The 20,495-nt window shown below is 42.4% G+C and overlaps 1 protein-coding gene and 1 long non-coding RNA gene across 2 annotated transcripts in view; one reads left to right on the top strand and one right to left on the bottom strand.

The window, feature by feature from the left end:
- Positions 1–20,495, top strand: part of LOC120434731 (butyrophilin-like protein 2) — a 102,806-nt gene that overhangs the window by 70,638 nt on the left and 11,673 nt on the right. The window contains exon 2 of the mRNA XM_039603042.1: positions 17,270–17,596. Within this exon, the coding sequence (XP_039458976.1) occupies positions 17,270–17,596 (327 nt within the window). The remainder of the gene's footprint in view (positions 1–17,269; positions 17,597–20,495) is intronic.
- Positions 18,331–19,818, bottom strand: LOC120438496. Its single transcript, XR_005611947.1, has 3 exons — positions 19,793–19,818; positions 19,443–19,507; positions 18,331–19,078 (listed from the first exon to the last, which is right to left on the bottom strand). It is a non-coding gene; the product is annotated as an uncharacterized LOC120438496 (long non-coding RNA).

Below are 20,495 nucleotides of genomic sequence, written 5' to 3'. Positions count from 1 at the left end.
TGCTTCAGGAAGTATCCATGGAGGGATTGCAGGCCTCGGCACTCGCCGACATATGTCCAAGTGATCCAATTTAAGATCCCTTGCTCTTCCCCCCCACCACCCATCCAAAGCTCTTTAACTCTCTCCTGCCCTTCTCCCAGCAAGGTCTAAGTACATCTAATGTAGGATGACCCGGCTCCTGACCCTGTAAGTTTGCCCAATATGTCAATGTAAGCTGGTCCCTCCTCAACCCTAGTGGCATTTCCCCCCATTTCCACCTGCAAGGCTACAGTGGGAGTTGTCCTAAATGCCCCTGTACAAAGTCTCAACACCTGATACTGAATCAAATCTAGCTTGCTAAGAGAAGTGTCTGCTGCCGAATTATATGCCACACAACCATAATCTAACGTTGACCTTACCAATCCAGTGTATATAGCCCTCAGGGACTCCCTATCCGCTCCCCAATCCGTCCCAACCAAACACCTCAAAATGTTCAAAACTTTTTTACACTTATCCACCAATTCCTGAACGTGCGCACCCCAAGTTAACCTCTCATCAAGCCACAACCCCAGAAACTTAAATTTTCTCACTCTTTCTAATCCTATGCCATATAGCTTCAGTTTAATTTCCTCATTAACCCTCTTCCTTGTAAAAAACATTGTCTTAGTCTTATCAACTGAAAACTTGAATCCCCACCTATACGACCATTCTTCCACTTTACCAACCGCTTCCTGTAACTTCTTTACAATAAAACCAACATTCCTTCCTCTCCTCCATAAGGCTCCATCATCAGCAAAAAGTGAACATCCCACCCCACCCTCTATGTCATTAAACACGTCATTAATCATTATAGAAAATAACAAAGGACTCACTATGCTCCCCTGTGGAGTCCCGTTCTCTACAGAAAACCGCTCCGAATAAGTCTTTCCAATCCTCACTTGTATCTGCCTACCCTTTAGAAAATCTAAAATCCACCTATACATCCGCCCCGTAATACCCAATTTACGGATTTTAATCAACAAACCGTCCCTCCACAACATATCGTAAGCCTTCTCTAAATCGAAAAACACTGCCACCACACACTGTTTATTTATTTGAGCCCTCCTAATTTCATGCTCTAAACACAATATTGGATCCATAGTACATCGCCCCCTTCTAAATCCACTTTGATATTTAGATATAAACCCTCTGCTTTCTACATAATACATCAATCTCTCATTAATCATACTCTCCATAACTTTACAAATATGTGATGTTAAAGCTATCGGTCTATAATTACCTGGCTTGGTACCATCCCTCCCTGGCTTACATATAGGCACCACCACAGCCTCTTTCCAACTTTGTGGCAGCATCCCACCCTCCCAAACCCTATTATACAACCCCACTAACTGTTCTTTGGCTGACTCGCTCAGATGATCCAACATAATATAGCACACCTGATCCTTTCCTGGCTGTGTTAACTTATATTTCCGGAGCACTCGATGTAACTCAGACTTAGTAAAAGGTATATTCAAAAGATCATCCGTATCCTCCACCATATCCAACAAATCTCTATTCTCCATAATTGTCCTGTCCTTCCCCCTACGCCCTTCTTCACTAACATTCCCTGTGCTATGGATTTCAACGAACGCTTTTGCCAGCATGTTAGCCTTTTCTTCATCCTTCACTGCTGTTACTTCGTCAATCTTCAAGATTGGATAACCATACTCCCTTTTTAAACCATTCATCCTCCTAATCATTGCCCATACACTATGAATTTTCGTCTCCCTCCCCACTGAATTACAAAAACCCCTCCAGAAGTCCCTCTTTGCACTTTTAATCATTCTTCTTACCTTGGCTTGCAACTGCTTAAATTCAACAAGATTCTGATAGCTAAGATTACCCTTCAATTTCTTAAAAGCCTTATTACGACATTTAATCACCTTATCACACTCCGTTGTCCACCATGGCACAATCTTCCTTTTCCCACTACTCCCTTTTCTCTTGATCACCCTGCTTGCCGCCACTAAAATGGCTCTACAAATTGAGTCATTCAAATCGTCCACCCCTACATTCATATCAACCTTTTGAAATTCCTGTTCACTGAGAACCTTAAATACATCCCAATTAACCTCACTAAAACACCATCTCTTCACTCCCCCAGTAACCTGTCTCTCAATGGTCAGCCTCACCTCAATCTTTATAGGATAATGATCACTCCCTATTGTCATAAGTTTCATTACCTCCCATGAACATAATCCTGCTAATGAATCGGACACTAACGTTAGATCAATAGCCGATTCAATCCCTGTTCTAACATCAACCCTAGTACCACTCCCATCGTTCAAACACACATAACTCTTCAAATCCAACAACCCCTCAATCACTTCCCCATTCCGATCACAACTATAGCCCCATAAAGAACTGTTAGCATTAAAGTCCCCACATCAAATCACTTTCCACCTTAAATACGCATCCAGTTCTGCCACTTCTATTAGCTTGCCACCTGGATTATAAAAATTTACCACTCTAATGCTCCCAAGTCCCCCCCAAATTTCCAATACTATATACTCTAACAGCTTACCAATTGCTACCACTCTATATTGAACCTCTCGTTTCACAAATGTTACACAACCTCCGCCATTACCCTCCTTCCTATCCCTCCGAACACCATCATACCCTTTGATAACAAAATCCAAATTAGGCTTCAGCCATGACTCCTGTACACAGATTATATCTGGTTTCTCTTTGCATTTTTCAACAAATCCTTTAAACTCTTGACCATTAGCGATCAAACTTCTAGCATTCCATTGTAAAATAATCAAAACGCCCTCTCCCCTGATCCTTCTGCTCTCCCTTCCCCTCCAAGTCTTTTATTCATGTTCTCCCAGGATATGTCCTTAATCCCGAAAAACCTCTCTGCCCCCTTCACTATTATTTGGTTTTTCTCCATCTTATGCTTCACTTGATCCGAACAGTTTATGACATATGCAATGAACAAAAACAACTTCTCCATTGTCAATCCTGGGTAAGTTCTATGCACACTAACAACTTCCGGGGATAACCCTGTCTGATCTTTTCCCGGACCATCTCCACCCCTCTGAACCCTCCTGACTGCCTCAGCATAACTTATGTTGTGAGTAACCTTGACCTGCTCAACCTCCACGGCCTTCTTCCTTACCTCACAGCCTCCAAAACTCACCCTATGCTGCTTCCCACAGTTACTGCATTTGTCCAGAACATTATCTCCACACTCCTCAAATCTGTGCTCACCCCCACACTTGGGACACTTCTGCTTCCCCTTACAGACTACAGCAATGTGTCCATATCTCTGACATTTATAGCACCTAAGGGGCGGTGGCACAAAAACTCTCACAGGAAAGCTCATGCACCCTATGTTAACCCTGTCCGGCAACACAGTACCTTCAAACTCCAACAAAACTGACAAACTACTAACCTTTTCCCCATTAACAGTTTTTAACAGTCGCTTTACTCTGCTGACCTCGCCCCCCTGAATACACCGCTTTAATTTCTCCAAATCCTCTTCTACTGGGATACCAGAAATCACCCCTCTGGTCACTTTACTGTCTCCCAATACCTGTCTCTCTTGTACTATCTTTTTGCAAATACTTTCAGTACTCAACACCTTGTGTTTCTGTTCTTCTGACTTGACCACAACCAGCAAATTCCCATCCCTTAGAACCTTAGCTAGAAGAACCTCTCCAAACTTCTTTTTCAATTCCCTGGAAACCGCTATTGGGCTCAACTGCATTCCCTCATCCTCCCTCCTGAATTTCAAAATTATCCTAAATTCCTCCCTTACCGTCTTCTTCCTCACGACCCTGGACCCTTCATCCGAGCTGTTCTCTTCCAAACTCCTTTTACTCGTCTGTGACCCAACCAAACCCGCGCCCTCTCTCCTGCTTCTCCCTCTTCCTGATCTTCCCCCTCCAGCCACCGGGGTCCAGTCACCAAAATCCATATCATCGTCCTCATCTACCAGAGACGCCATTCCATCCAGTCACATACCAGTTTATGCCAACTGCCACAATCCGTGATCCTAGTCCGTAGTCCAAAGTCCAAAAACCAATCAATCCACTCAATCCGTATGTAACGTCCACCTTCAAACTTCCCGCGTCTCCTTCTCCGCCTTCCGTGAAGCTGTTCCAGGAAGGGGCGACAAGTGAGCTTTCTGAAAGCCTGCCTCAAGTATGCTTTTATCCACACCTGACTAGGTGTGGCCAATTAGCACCAGCTGAACATACTGAGGAGATTAGGGGCTGCAGAGGGACGTAACAGTTACAAACAGCTGATACAGAGAGCTGAAGAGAAACTTCCAGGTTTGTTCCAGAAGTCAGAAAACCTCCTTCAGACTCAGTCATTGATCAGTGAAACAGCTCCACAACATGACTTTACTAAACAGTGTGTGTGCTTCACTGCATTGATCTGACACAGAGGCTGCATGTGGACAAGCTGTTCTTCTTCTGTGGTGGTAAACAGCAGGCTGACATGGAAACATGTGCTGACAGTAAATGTTGCAGCAGCTTCAGTAAATGTTCCTCCTTTTGTGTCAGTCATTGATCACCCTGTTTCTCAGGTTTTAATGGTCAAGTACAAGAACCTCAATTATGTATGAATTTAAAAAAAACTGGAGGTCATCAAGGTTGTTGACTTTAAGACATGCTGGTACTTTAACTCTTCTCTTTTATCATAGATTAATAAAGCTGGGTTTCATCTGCATATCAGTGAAAATAGTGTTACAGTGTTTTCTTATATTATGCCTAAGAGAAAGATTTATAATGTGAATAGAGCTGGTCCCAGTACAGAACCTTTTGGAACTCCACGACTAACTTTTGTAAGTGAGGAAGAATCCTCATGAATCTATGAGATGGATATGACAGAAACCACAACCGCAGCATAATTGCTTTATTGTCAGCGTTTTCTGGTCTATCAAATGCAGCACTGAGGTGCAGTACAGAGATAAGTTTACTGTAAGGAGGCCATCAGATGATTATTATAAATGTTACTACAGCTCATTGTCAATGGAAAATTGTACTTAGTAGTCAGTATAATCTTTTAATGATATAAGTTTCCATATATGCTTAGAGGTGTATAATAGATTGTGTAGTGATAGGATGTGTGATCTTTAGTAGGCTGCAAAAGGCTTTGGGTGCATTCCAGAGTGTTCTGGCATTCAAACCCACATCCTGGGAGCATGGGAAAAGGGCATACATTCTCTTATTGTTTTATGGTAGGATAAACGTATCTATGTCTGTTTTAGGCTAAGTGCTAGGGCTGGGCTATATCATACCGTTCACGGTAATACCGGTATAATGTTGGGCAACGATAGGAAAATGAAATATCGCGATAGAATGTGGGTAAAACGCGCATGCGCAGTGCCTATGTTTACATACGCACATGGCGGCGACGCAGAATGAGAAGAGCGAAACTAGATCGTTAAATGAAACGGATGAACCAGATCTGGTTTGTAAAAATGCTGCAACTTCAGTGGTGTGGAACTGGTTTAGCTTTCGTCCGTCAGATACACAACAAAGCACTATTTTTGGTAGCGCATGCTAGTGGGCCGTCGTTATTACCGTGTTGTTTGGATAATACGGCACACTTAAAATCAATCCTTTGATTTTTCTGAAAATCGGCAGTGCCCCTTATAATCCCGTGTGCCTTATGTATGAATTCTGGTTGTGTTTACTGACCTCGAAACGATTTTATGTGGTACACGGCGCCAAAAATCTGTCAAATGTTTTAGTACGACTTTGCTAAGCTACCGAAGCCGCACGGCTTGATGGATTGTCGGAGCATTACGGCTATCGTGCGCGAGGCGCCTCATGGAGTGATACGTACTGTGCTTCAACATAATATTACCGTATTGTGTGTGTATAACCTCTTTTTAAGTTTTGTGGATATTATACATGGTTATGCTGAGGATATGTCGGCCAATTTCCACTGGAAATGCCTTTTGGTTAAACTGTCAGCAGGAATTTGCACTGTTACATTTTTATATAACTTTATTGCACATAAAAAAACAGCTGCTTGTTTAAGTGAAAATACATTGATGGGGTTTTTTTGCACTAATAAAGTTGTGGAGTTGTAAAGTATTTTGTCTAGTGTCAATTATATCGTCAGTTATATCGTTATCGCAAATTTTCAAATGTATATCGTGATAAATATTTTTGGTCATATCGCCCTGCTCTACTAAGTGCCTTTTGTTTAGATGAACTGCTGGACTTCCAGACCAGCAGGTTTAGGGAAGTCTTTATGGGGTCACACTCTGACCCCCCCCCCCCCCACACACACACACACACACACTCACCCAATGATGTATAAATAAAGACCAGGGCAGTGGCAGGGCGCGAGTCTCTCACTTCTGTGCAGGTGCTGTGACTGCCCTTGCTTGCAAGTAAACTAACTGCAGTGTGCGTTTCTCTTCTCTGACTCTCAGCTGAAGAAGTGTTATTTAGAATAAATCTCTTGACACTCATGTTGTGCTTTGTTGTCCTCTCAGTCCCCTGGGTGGGGGTGGATTCAGGGGTGGAGTCTGTCCAGCTGATCTGCAAAACCACAGTTTCTCTGCCTAAAGATGCTAAAGTGGAGTGGAAGGACAAAGACAACAGGAAGGTCCACGTGTATGAGAACGGCTCTGACCAGCCTGAAGAACAGGACGATAAATACAAGAACCAAACAAAGATGAAGAGAAACTTACTGGAACCTGGAGACCTCAGTCTGACCCTGAAACACCCCACAGATGGAGACAACTCCACCTACACCTGCACCGTCTACAGCAGGGAGGGAAACGTCCTGATGGAGAAACAAGTGGAGCTGAAAGTCAGAGGTCAGTGCTGTAGATACAGGTCAAAGGTCAGAGGTCAGTGATGGTGGTTCAGTCTCAGTGGGCTCCATCCAATAGTGTTACAGTGTTCACAAAAGGGGGAGGTTCCTCCTCCCCCTTTTGTGAGTGTGGACGCTTCCTCTCTTTGCTCTTTAAATGCTTTGCTTCTTTTATTGATTTTTATGCTGATTTTTTTCCCTTTTTTCTGTATGAGCTTACCTGCGAGAGCTTCTGGACACTTATAGATCATTAGGACTAAAGTGTTCTTAACAGAAACAGCAACATTTTTATAGTTACCTTATCCTCAGCGCTCCGTGTGTCTGTGGCCTAGACACAGCTGAAGCCTGATTACAGCGTCTGGGCACCAAACAGCCTCAATAGCCTGGAAAGGTGCTAACCGCTAGGCTAACTAGCAACAAGATGCCTTCCCTCTCCACAGATGACTACCACAGCCTCCTGCAGAAGATTGCAGTACTGGAGACAAAAATTCATCGCTTAGAAGTAAACGTGGAGGTAAATGGACTGTGCGGAAATGAAACAACCTTGCCTTTGATTCAAAACAATGGCGATGAGCAAGCTAATACACAGCTAAGGAGCACAGATAACATGACCAAGAAAGTAGACTCTGTGCATTATTATAAATCCTCAAGCGATAATCCCCCCTTGGACTGTCTTGGTGCAAAACCAAGACATAAATCATGTCTCCTGGAAGGGGGACGACGTATCACAGGCAGAGCACAGCGAGCTGAAATCTCTGAAACCGACTGGCCTTCACTTCCTACGAGACAGAGAAGCTCTTCTACCCCTGTATACGGGAGGAAACAGGACTGGACAACCGTGAATAGGAAGGTTAACAACAAACCTCCAAAACAACTGAATGTGAAACTGCAGAACAGATTTGCTCCACTATCAAAGGACCCTGGATCTATATCGGACAACCATCCATCTAAAAGTAGCGAAGTAAGGTCTGAAAATCTGTTGAAAGGCCACAGGGAAAGCTAAAGGCTAGGCCTGAAACTCTGATTGTAGGTGACTCTGCCGTAAAGGATGTACAAAGGATGTGCGGTAAGAACACTAAAGTCCTCTGCTTTCCTAAGGATATGGTCAACAACCTAAAGGAGAGAATTCTTCAAATTGCAGATGAATATCCAACCGTGACAAACATTGTTCTGCATACAGGGTCAAACGATGTGTCCAAACAACAGTCGGAGGTTCTGAAACGGGACTTTACTGGATTATTAAACACTGTAAACTCTCTGAATGCAGCTGTATTCATCAGTGGACCTGTACCGCCCGTCAGAGGAGGAGACGAGAGATTCAGCAGGTTGTTTGCACTGAATAAATGGCTCATATCAGCATGTACTGACCACTCAGTGCATTTTATCAACAACTTTAATATTTTTTGGGAATGCAGGCATCTGTTTAAAGCAAATGGATTTAATTTTAACAAGTCTGGGGTGAAACTGTTCACCTCCAACTTGTTTTATTCCGTACGTCATCCATCTGTGCTTGGTGCCAAGGCTGAGATAAACGAGGAGTTATCTCATAAAGAGGAACAAACAGTACTCCAAGAACAGACAAAGCCCAGCAGAAACCTTGAGGAGGAGCTCCATCTGCCCCCACCCGGGAAGAGCCTCAGAAAAGAGAGACATCTGAGGCAAGAAGAGGGGTCCCTACTCGCCTCCAACTCTCTCAACAACACCAACGACCAGGACCAGGGACCATGACCTTCCCCAGTTCCCCAAACCCCTGACAGGCCATCACCCTCCTCCCCCTCCCTTTCTCCCTCCTCCCCACACCTGAAATTCACTGAGGAGATGATGGAGCGGGTCAATGCTGGGCTCAGATCTGCCCCCCGGCCCAGTCCCTTTTTGTCCCCCATAAACCCCCCACCAGATTGGCCAAAGGTTCGCCATCGGGCCCCGCCCTCAACAGAGCAATCAAAGTTACATTGCCCAGCCTCGCCCCCCTTAGTTCCTCCTTACCACCTTCATGCCCTGTCTCCGCAGTCTGATGTGTGATGTGTGGAGGGTCCGGGCTGCGAGGATTATGGCAGTGGTGACTTTTCCCAGGAGAAGCTGGGACCCTGTTTATTAGAAGGTTTTAAAATTTCTGTACTTTTAGGTGACAGAAGGAGACATGTGGCCTGGTCAAAACACAGAGAGCTGCACTCTAAAAGATCTTTAAATATAGTAAACATACCTTGTGTGCCACAGACTGCTCCCAAACACGAGGGGGCAAATAATACCTGTAAAAACACTTAAGTTGGCTTTATTAAACGTTAGATCTTTAGCTGGGAAAACATTTTTAATTAATGATTTAATCACCGAGCACAGCCTTGATTTTATGTTTTTAACTGAAACTTGGTTGGACCAAAGTAACAGTGGAGCTGTTCTCATCGAGTCGACCCCTCCTAACTACAGTTTTATCAGTGAGGCCAAGGTGAGCAGGAGAGGAGGAGGGGTTGCTGTCTTATTTAATGAATCATTTCAATGTAAGCAGCTATCTCCTGGAAGTTTTCAGTCTTTTGAATATGTGGCTTTACAGCTGCAGGCCCCATCCAAAGTTATGTTTCTTAATGTTTACAGGCCTCCCAAACACTGCACAGACTTTTTTAATGACCTCAGTGAACTGCTGTCTGTGATCTGTGTTGATTTCGACTGTGTAATTATTGTTGGGGATTTTAACATCCATGTGGACAACCCTCAGGACAAAGGGACTAAAGACCTGAGTAACACTCTGGGCAACTTTGGGCTGACTCAGCACGTAACAGAGGCCACACATAATAGAGGACACACTCTTGACCTACTGATCTCCAAGGGCCTGAGCATTTCAAACGTTACTGTGTCTGATGTGGGCCTGTCTGACCATTACTGTGTTTTCTTTGAAAGTAAAATCTCAGCCCACACAAATATATCAACAGCAGTGATCACAAAACGGTGTATAACTGAACACAGTAGTGAGATCTTTAACCAGGTCTTCCCATTAACACCTGACCTGTCCAGAGGTTCAGTCAATGAGCTCGTCAATAGCTTCAATGCTAAAATGTTAAATGTAATGGACACTATTGCTCCCATTAAGGTGAAGGTTATCTCTGGAAGGAAAAAGTCTCCATGGAGAAACTCCACACTGGTGAAAAATGAAAAAATAGAGTGTAGGAAAGCTGAGCGCAGATGGAGAAAAAAACAAACCTCCAGGTTCATTATGACATCTATAAAGAGAAACTTCACAATTATAACTTACAACTGAGGAGTGCAAGGAGGTCCTACTTCTCTGACATCATCACCAAAAACAGTCATAACGCTGGGTCTTATTTTCTACAGTTGACAGGCTAACAAACCCTCCTGTGTCAGTGGCAGCTGAACTTCATTCAACCATGGCCTGCAATGACTTTGCCAAATTCTTCACAGAAAAAATCCAAAAGATTAGACAACCAATTAATACATCAACAGCAGATCCAGGAAATGTACTGTGTCCACCGAAAACTGTTTAAACACCATCAAACAGTTTCACCCTATTAACAGCAAAGACCTGGAGGACATCTTAGGTCAACTGAACTCCTCCTCTTGCTGTTTAGATGTCCTGCCAACAAGTTTTTTCAAAAAGGTCACAAAGACTTTGGAGTCAGACCTGTTACAGATCGTCAACTTTTCTTTAATGTCAGGTGTGTTTCCAGAATCACTAAAAACTGCTGTAATTAAACCTATACTGAAAAAGGACAATCTTGACAAGACACAAATGAATAACTACAGGCCGATCTCAAATCTCCCATTTTTAAGTAAGATTATTGAAAAAGCAGTTTCGCAACAGCTCAATTACTTTTTAAAACAGAATAACTGCTATGCCGCCTTTCAGTCAGGTTTTAGACAGAACCACAGCACTGAAACCGCTCTGACCAAAGTGTTTAATGACATATGTCTGAATACAGACAGTGGAAAAATGTCAGTCTTAGTTTTACTGGATCTCAGTGCAGCATTTGATACAGTTGACCACAACATGTTACTCAAACGACTGGAGAACTGGGGAGGTCTTTCAGGAACTGTACTAAACTGGTTCAGGAAACAGGAAAATACTTTGTATCAATAGGTAACTTCACATCTGAGCAGACAAGTATCACATGTGGAGTTCCCCAAGGTTCCATCTTGGGACCCCTTCTGTTTAACATTTACATGCTCCCACTGGCACAGATTATAAAGAACAACAAAATAAACTATCATAGCTATGCAGATGACACACAAATATATATCACAATGTCACCAGGAGACCGAGGCCCTGTACAGGCTCTTGGTAAATGCATTGAGGAAATTAATGACTGGTTGTGCCACAATTCAATCTATACAAATAAAAACCACAAACCAGGCGAGAAATTTGGGTGTAGTGATGGATGCAGACCTAAACTTAGAAAAACACATTAAGACAATAACAAAATCAGCTTACTATCACCTCAAGAATATTTCAAGGATAAAAGATGTGATGTCTCAACAGGACCTGGAAAAACTAGTCCATGCATTCATCTTTAGTAGGCTTGATTACTGTAACAGCATCTTTACAGGTCTACCTAAAAAATCAGTCAGACAACTACAGCTCATTCAGAACTCTGCTGCTAGAGTCCTCACTAAGACCAAAAAAATGGACCACATCAGTCCAGCTCTGAGGTCTTTACACTGGCTGCCTGTCCGTCAGAGGATAGACTTTAAAGTTCTGATGCTGGTCTATAAAGCTCTGAATGGTTTAGGACCGAAATACATCAGTGACCTCCTGACCCAGTATGAACCTTCCAGATCCCTCAGGTCATCTGGATCCGGTCTGTTATCAGTCCCCAGAGTCAGAACCAGACACGGAGAAGCTGCATTCAGCTTTTATGCTCCTTATATCTGGAACAAACTCCCAGAAAGCCTCAGATCAGCTGAAACACTCAGTTTATTTAAATCCAGGTTGAAGACTCACCTATTCTCAGCTGCATTTGAATAAAGCACCAAATCCACACTTAAGTTTAAATTTCAAAACCTACTTTTTAACTACTGATTTTATCTACTGTTTTGATATTTGATTTTATATACTGTTTTGTTTGCTTGCTTGCTTGCTTTAATCAAATTTGAATCATGCTTTTTATTTGTTTTTGTTTTTAATGTCTCTGTAAAGCACTTTGAAGCACCTTGTTGTTGAATTGTGCTATATAAATAAACTTGCCTTGCCTTGCCTTAGCATGTCTGATGTTTGTGGCTGTTTTGGTTTTTATTTGATTTCCAGCCAAATGTAAAAGCTTCAGCAGATGAACTGTAGGAGCAAAGTTCATGTGTGAGACTTCATCTGAAAGGTAACATCTTCTAGTTTCTGAACATGTGTTTGTTTAGCATGTGGCTAAAACACAGGCTAAGCTAAGTCAGTTCAAATCTCAGTAAAAACCTTCTTTGGTCCTCATCTATAATCAGTCATATCTGAGTCACAATAACTAGAAGATGATTTCTAGCAGAACTGTGAAAATCTCCACATCCTTTCTCCATGTTATCATCCAAAGCTATGTGAAGTTTCAGAGCTCTGCAGCTAACAGAGACTTTCAGTTTGCTGCTCTCTTCCTCTGACAGCTCCATTCTTAGGGAGCGTTAGTTCCCTGTTTCACTTTATTCCACTTATTCAGTCTGATGTTCTCTGATCTGTTTCTCTTGTTTAGTGTCTTAAATGCTGCCAGTGCCTCTCTTTGCTTTAACCAACCTTTCGCTTTATTTCTGAGCTTTTTAAGGACTTTAACTGATGCATCAACCTTTGAAAATGGAAAGAAATCAGTCAGATTCATGGCTGCATTAAAGTGTCATATGTAGTTCTCCCACATCAGCTGGATTATATCTACAGGTCCTTCTCAAAAAATTAGCATATTGTGATAAAGTTCATTATTTTCTGTAATGTACTGATAAACATTAGACTTTCATATATTTTAGATTCATTACACACAACTGAAGTAGTTCAAGCCTTTTATTGTTTTAATATTGATGATTTTGGCATACAGCTCATGAAAACCCAAAAATTCCTATCTCAAAAAATTAGCATATCATGAAAAGGTTCCTGCACGGTGATGGAGGGCTGATGATGTGGCTTGTTTTGTGAGTTAACCATGAACTCCTGTGAACCATGAACTTTGTGATATCATGTTGAACTTAAATCAAAGTGTAACTTCAAAATTTGCAGAAGTTGTTGTATCCGTGTGTGGCAGGCAGAGGTTGGACCATGACCACCCAAAAAACAACTTGACCAAACAAAAACACAGTTAAACCTGACCCGGGCAAGTGGAAGTGGGCCTGTAAGGAGGACTCTCAAGAACCCAAAACAAGGGACTAGCAGTTTAGGAGGCCAACAATGTGGCCGGTGGTGGAAATGAAACGGTTTAGGGCGTCGACCGGGAGGCCGAGCAAAACAATCCTGAGGAAGTGCAGGTTGATGTGGAAAATTTACAGTCTCTGAATTAGCTCTTTGACCAGCACACCTAATAGTCTTGAGATGGGTGGTGTCATTAACACAGGGGGTGGGCTCAGGATTGGCTCAGGAATAGAAAAATGCAACAACACACTGAGACTTCATCAGCCTTAAAAGACACCACGTCGTTGCTTAGCTGCACAGAAACCCACTCATTACTGCGCTTAAACTTTGGAGCAGTAAACACAGTTTCAGTCCTTGCTAACTCTGGAACTGAACACACGTCTTTACTATTCCCAGGCTCAAAAACAGAAATCACAGCATTTGCTCTCTTACAATAATCATCTTCAGAAAACGAGGCCGGTGGCTACTTGACTCAGGTTTACAGATGGGAAAAACACACTCAGATTACCAGCAGACATGTGACACTCAGGCATTTTATTTACAGACTCGGGGCCATGAATGACAGTTAGAAAGGTCTCTTTACTCTCAGCAGTGGAATTGAGCTAAACTTAACAAGGCAGGGGAAGGAAAACGAAACGCACTGAACCCAGGACGAGAGAAAACACTGAGACACAGACTAAGACACACAGGCTTGACACTGGGACTGAGGGAGAAACAGGCATGGGATTAAGACAGACAGAGGAGACAGAAAAGGGACATGGAGACAGGAGTGACAAATGTGGAACAGAGGAGGCATGGGAACTAGGGCTGCACGATTAATCGTTAGAAAAATCGCGATCTCGATTCATACTTACGTGCGATCTCATTTCCAAATGACAACGATTTAAAAAAAAAAAAAAAAAGACGACGACGATTGTACCGCATTTTGATCCGGGACATAACCTGCATGAAAACAAGCGCTCACTCTTCCTGCTCAACAAATGACAAGGGCGGAGCCTTATACCACGTGATACAGAAGCTGTGCCGTGTGATGCTCAAATTGGCAGGAAAGAAACAACGGAGAACACGTCAGGGATGACGAGAAAGTGACAGGAGAAAATCTGTCCCGGTCAACCACCCTAACATCAATAACGGGAACCTTATACAGCGCTTCCCTATACATGTCGAACTCCCGCAGGCACAAAGAAATTACGGAGGCTATTACTTATCACCTGACCAAAGATATGGCTCCCATCAACACTGTGCAAAACGAAGGATTTAGGAAAATGATCAACACCCTAGACCAGGGGTCGGCAACCTGCGGCTCTGGAGCCGCATGCGGATCTTTAGTCCTTCTACGGCTCCGCGTGGTTTGGGGAAATAAATAATTTTTTGTAAGTAATTAGCTAAAGTCTATTTTATTTATGTTAGTTCTTTTTTTAACTCGTAGTTCTAAATTGGAAGATTATTGTGATATTGAAATATAAATATAAAATTATATTCTATTAGTTTTGACGACGATCAAAATAAGCGTCACACTTGCGGAAGCCTATATACCCTTGAAACGCCCGCCAACCCCAGGTAGGCCAATTATGGATCTTCGGATCCACATTATGTCAGCAGCTGTTCTCCAAAAACAAACACGTTCACGCCTCACAGACGACAGCTTACAGTCGTGCGTAAAGATGAAAGTGACTTCGTACAGCCCCGATCGTACAACAGACGCTGTGCACAGACGTTCAGGAGCGGAAGTCCCATTGTAAACATATCACGGCAGACCCGACTATGTTTCCATGAACACGCTTTTCAGCATCTTTTTATTGACCACTTTTCACACACGGTTGCTTTACGCATACAGCCGGTGTTAAAGCTCGCAGCCCGACACACACCAACACAACAGCGTAGGTGGCACAAACGTTAAGGCGGCGAGGCGTGATTGCGGGTACCGCTAAGGTGCATCCGCCTCCCCTGCAGCAGCGCTGCAGTCCACGCCCCGCCACACACATTAACCAGGTAAAATACATACTTAGGTAGAATTTGGCAAAGTTCAAAATGTGTTAATTACATAAATAAAATGTAATTTTCTCTGTAGCACTTCATGCATTTAAGCAACACACCTCAGTTGTTCACACAAAGCATAAAGGTTAAAAAAAAACAATATATACAGTGTTATGTTCATTTTAGATGTCAAAAAGTATTTGCGGCTCCCAGAGTTTTCTTTCGTGTGGAAATCGCGTCCAAATGGCTCTTTGGGTGTTAAAGGTTGCTGACCCCTGCCCTAGACAAACGCTACACAGTGCCGTCCCGCAACTATTTTTCTATTGTTGCACTACCTGCTCTATACACGCAGTGTCGAGCAACAGTGGAGACGGAATTTCAAGCAGTACAACATTTTGCGGCAACGACAAAATGTGAGGCATTTATTGTTTTTATGTTTATTTATTGTTTTTATGTTCAGTTTCAACTGTTACGAAGTTGATGTGCAGTTAATAAGTGCTATAAATATTTATATTGGAAAAGAAAATCGTGAGAGAATCGTGATCTCAATTCTAAGCAAAAAAATCGTGATTCTCATTTTTTGCAAAATCGTGCAGCCCTAATGGGAACAGAACCTAAAGACCAGAAACCACAAATATAACACAAGCAGAAAAACAGCTAAAAGAACCAGAACTACGAAATAGACACTAAACCTTAGAATATAAATTAACCCACCACCCAAAATGTAAACACTGGGTCACAGACCATGGACCATAGAAGAAGTAATTTCTACTGACAGGATGTATTGAACATTTTGGAAAGGCACTGTGAGGCTGCTGCTTCTTCTTTTTTATACCGGTTGGCAAACAGCTTCTAGGTGCACTGCAGCCACCTTGTAGACTGGAGTAAGGATCAGACTCTACCGTACCACCATTAGATTCTTTTTGAAATACCCGTTTCTTTCAAAAATGTAAAAATATAAAATATTTTTAAAATTTCAATACCAGCAAATTCCAGCCAGAGACTGAGAAACCAATGTAAAATCAGCTGCTGATACCTTATCCCCTCATAAAATCCACCTGTGTACCTGATCCAGTATTTAAACTCCTTATCCTCAATTATTCCTGCTACTAATCCCATTACTGTCATCCTGATTCCCCCATAAAGTGCTATGTGAGTTGAAGTCCCCACACCAAACTATCCTTCCTCCCCAATGATCTAGGATGATTGTTAGTGTATCTACAGTAGAATCACCATGACAACCATTTTAAAGTCTCTTTGTGCTGGTTTTCATCTCACATCCTCCTCATTAAATGCCGGTTTGAAGCACGCAGCGAGGCTCCAAATGCTCAACCAGACCGCCGACAGGTCTCGCACGCCTCAGCCGCTCTATCGTGTCGTGAGCTCGGTTACGCCATGTCACAAGTTTTGTGACGTGCTTTTGTGGTAGTTAATGGATCAGATTACATTTTTTATTTCTCCTTTTATTTCAATCCAGTAATTTAGGTCAGTATTGGACCGATACGTAATATCGGATCGGTCCATCCCTAGTTACAACATACAAACTCATATAGCCCATCATAACTTTATCAGGGAGCACTTCATCTTTAAATTCCAGTAAAACAAATGTACTGTGCACCTTCTCTCCATTGCTGAAAGCCTGCAGTCAACTTAAGCCTGTAAAGTCTCCTTCTCTAATTACTTTCTTCACTTCTTCCAGATTTTCTCCCACAGGAATCCCAGAAATCCCTCCTCTTGCTCCACTTTTCTCTCCAACAGTCTTCCTTTCCAGTACTTCTCTTTTGCACAATACTTGTAGTTTTAGAGCTTTTTTTTTTGTTCTGCATTTTTACAAATAATGAGCAAACTCCCATCTCACACAACTTTGGCTAATGCCATGTCCCCGAGCACTTTTCAGTGGCTGTTTCTCATAATTATAATTTAAACCATTCTGTAAGTCCACCAAACTGGTTGAAAAACAAAAGAATGCAGGTGTTTCAACAGTCCAGACCTTCGCCTGATGAAATGCTGTGGTGGAGCTTCAGAGAGCTGTGCATAAATCAGCGCCCATACTTTTATTTTTCCATTTATTTTCTCTAAGATTGTGATTTCATTAATAAGTAAAAACTCTATCACAGTTCTTTCTCCTCATCCTGCTTCTCTTACACAAACTCTTCCTCCTCCTCTGCATCTCAGTCCCCCAGGTGGAGGTGGTTACAGAGGTGAAGTCTATCCAGCTGCCCTGCAAAACTACAATTCACCTGCCCAGAGACACAAAGGTGGAGTGGATGGTCAAAAGCTCCAAGAAGGTCCACGTGTATCAGAACGGCTCTGACTGGCCTGAAGACCAGGACCACAGTTACAGAGGCCGAACAGAGCTGAGGAGAAACCTGCTGAAAACTGGAGACCTCAGTCTGACCCTGAAATACCCCACAGACTGGGACACAGACACCTACACCTGCACCGCCTACAACAACAGGAAGAAGATCCTGATCAAGAAGGAAGTGGTGCTGAAAGTCAAAGGTCAGTGCTGTAGATTCAGGTCAAAGGTCAACAGTGCACCCACTGGCTGGATGCAGCTTGTATTGTGGCTCCTCCCCCTTGACCTCCTTGATAGCTTTAGGTCAATTTAGCTGTGTTTCATCCAAATCCCAGAATTCCTGAGAAGCAGGAGCTGCGTCTCCTCTTCACACTGACCACTTTCTATCTAACAGTGAGCTCCCAGTGAAGCAGCAGCATTCAGCCTGTTAGAGTCAACACAAATGTCTCCATCCAAGTTCATGTTGTGCTTTGTTGTCCTCTCAGTCCCCCAGGTGGAGGTGGATTCAGGGGTGGAGTCTGTCCAGCTGCCCTTCAGCACCACACTTCACCTGCCTGAAGACGCTAAAGTGGAGTGGAAGGACAATTACAGGAAGGTCCACGTGTATGAGAACGGCTCTGACCATCCTGAAGAACAGCACCAGGTTTACAGAGACCGAACGAAGATGAATGAAGACCTGCTGAAAACTGGAGACCTCAGTCTGACCCTGAAACACCCCACATATGGAGACAACTGGACCTACACCTGCACCGTCTACAACAGGGAGGGAAACATCCTGCTGAAGAGAAAGGTGGAGCTGAAAGTCAGAGGTCAGTGCTGTAGATACAGGTCAAAGGTCAGAGGTCAGACTCATGATGGTGGTTCAGTCTCAGTGGGCTCCATCCAATAATGTTACAGTGTTAGCATGTCTCATGTTTGTGGCTGTTTTGATTTCCAGCCAAATGTAAAAGCTTCAGCAGATGAACTGTAGGAGCAAAGTTCATGTGTGAGACTTCATCTGAAAGGTAACATCTTCTAGTTTCTGAACATGTGTTTGTTTAGCATGTGGCTAAAACACAGGCTAAGCTAAGTCAGTTCAAATCTCAGTAAAAACCTTCTTTGGTCCTCGTCTATAATCAGTCATATCTGAGTCACAATAACTAGAAGATGATTTCTAGCAGATCTGTGAAAATCTCCACATCCTTTCTCCATGTTATCATCCAAAGCTGTGTGAAGTTTCAGAGCTCTGCAGCTAACAGAGACTTTCAGTTTGCTGCTCTCTTCCTCTGACAGCTCCATTCTTAGGGAGCGTTAGTTCTCTGTTTCACTTTATTCCACTTATTCAGTCTGATGTTCTCTGATCTGTTTCTCTTGTTTAGTGTCTTAAATGCTGCCAGTGCCTCTCTTTGCTTTAACCAACCTTTCTCTTTATTTCTGAGCTTTTCTCTCTGATTTCACACTACACACATCAACCAGTTTCCTTCTATGGGCATGCAAAGTTCCTCTCACACACACAGCAGCGCAGTATTTTTCTGTTTCTCTTTCCTGTTTCTACAGATTAATCAAACTCTTGTTTTTTATATTTACATGTAGCTGTTGCTGTTCTGTGAGTCTATCGTGCAAGTGGTGTGATATGCCCATGTAGGAAGGACGGCACTGCAACGCTGGACTTGCCCTTACTCTGGGCTCCCTCTTTATTCTGGCAACTGGTACAGAGAAAACAGCACACAGTCGTCATTAACAGTGTGCAAAGCAACTGCAACATTCAGTTCACCAGCTTGGGAGTATTTTCCTTTTTTTTTCTTTTCAAACATAACACTTAACAAATGACTAAGATATATTTATACAACACAACATCAACAAAGTCTTTCTTTTAAAAGTTCTAGCTGAAACCAAACCTGTGATCGTATAGTAGCAGTATTATTTATTTATTTATTTTTCTCCTTTTTCCTAACCAACAACAACAATAACATATAAAACAGCTTTTCTATTATAAAACAATCATCATTGTTCATCATTTTTTTCCCTATACAACAGCATCGATTAAAACTTATACTTAACAGCGCCTACCTGGTACAGAGAAAACAGCACACAGTCGTCATTAACAGTGTGCAAAGCAACTGCAACATTCAGTTCTGTTAAAAAGAATTAGAACAATTACAATCACACAGAGAAACATTAGAGCTGAGTGCAAGTCAAAAAGCACCCAACTAGCTAACGAGTATTAGCTTAGCTTAGCATGCTAACTAAAAATGCTACTCGTGATTAAAGTTACTACCCATGCATCAAAATGCCTGTAACTTTCAGGATACATGCTAGTACTACTTACAATCAAAATACATGTTGACAATTACCACTATAAGAATGTTTTCATTAATACACATACACAATTGACAACAGTGTCGCTCACAAGCACCTACCACCAGCTTGGGAGTATTTTCCTTTGCTGAGGCATGCGCTGTGCAGCAATTTGGAACCTTAACAGTTGCAGTTGCGGTATTTGTCCACCAGGTGGCTCCAACTATTCACAAAGCACATCAATTTTGAGGAAATTCATTAAGCTATTTTCTAACTCTGTTACATACAGTTTATAAACCCTCTTTAGTTCTACTAAGTCTTCATCTAAAAACAATACACCCTTATTTCATGCACACACTTTTAAATATACTAAGCTCTTTGGTTTTTGCAAGCACTCACATCACAATCTTCAGCATCTTCAGCAGAGTTCTTTCAGACATCAGGACTATTAACAATTTTCCGCACACACATCACCATTCTTTCAGTTCAGTTTTCTAGCATCATCCACACAATACTTTCATCATCGTCTCACAGACACCGCCTTTTCTCTCAAAACAATGTGCACCTTTAATCATTCATCCAAATGACAATTTTACACTTCATTTATACATTCACACATTTATATATAACAAAAGACTGCCAGTAACTGCCAAGATAAATTATTTCCTTTACCATACCATATATATATTACCATATCACATCTTCACTTCATCTTCCTCTAGTACTAGTCATCCTACCGTTTCGACTAATTTAAAAGTATCTTAGCCCAGGTTCGCCCACCTTGCTGGTCATTTATAGCCGTTATCTGTCCGGGACAGTGGCCCG

This window comes from Oreochromis aureus, linkage group 3 (assembly GCF_013358895.1).
Source record: "Oreochromis aureus strain Israel breed Guangdong linkage group 3, ZZ_aureus, whole genome shotgun sequence".
Classification (NCBI taxonomy): domain Eukaryota; kingdom Metazoa; phylum Chordata; class Actinopteri; order Cichliformes; family Cichlidae; genus Oreochromis; species Oreochromis aureus.
The sequence above is the reverse complement of the archived record's forward strand: the minus strand, read 5'-3'. Positions and strand labels throughout refer to the sequence as shown.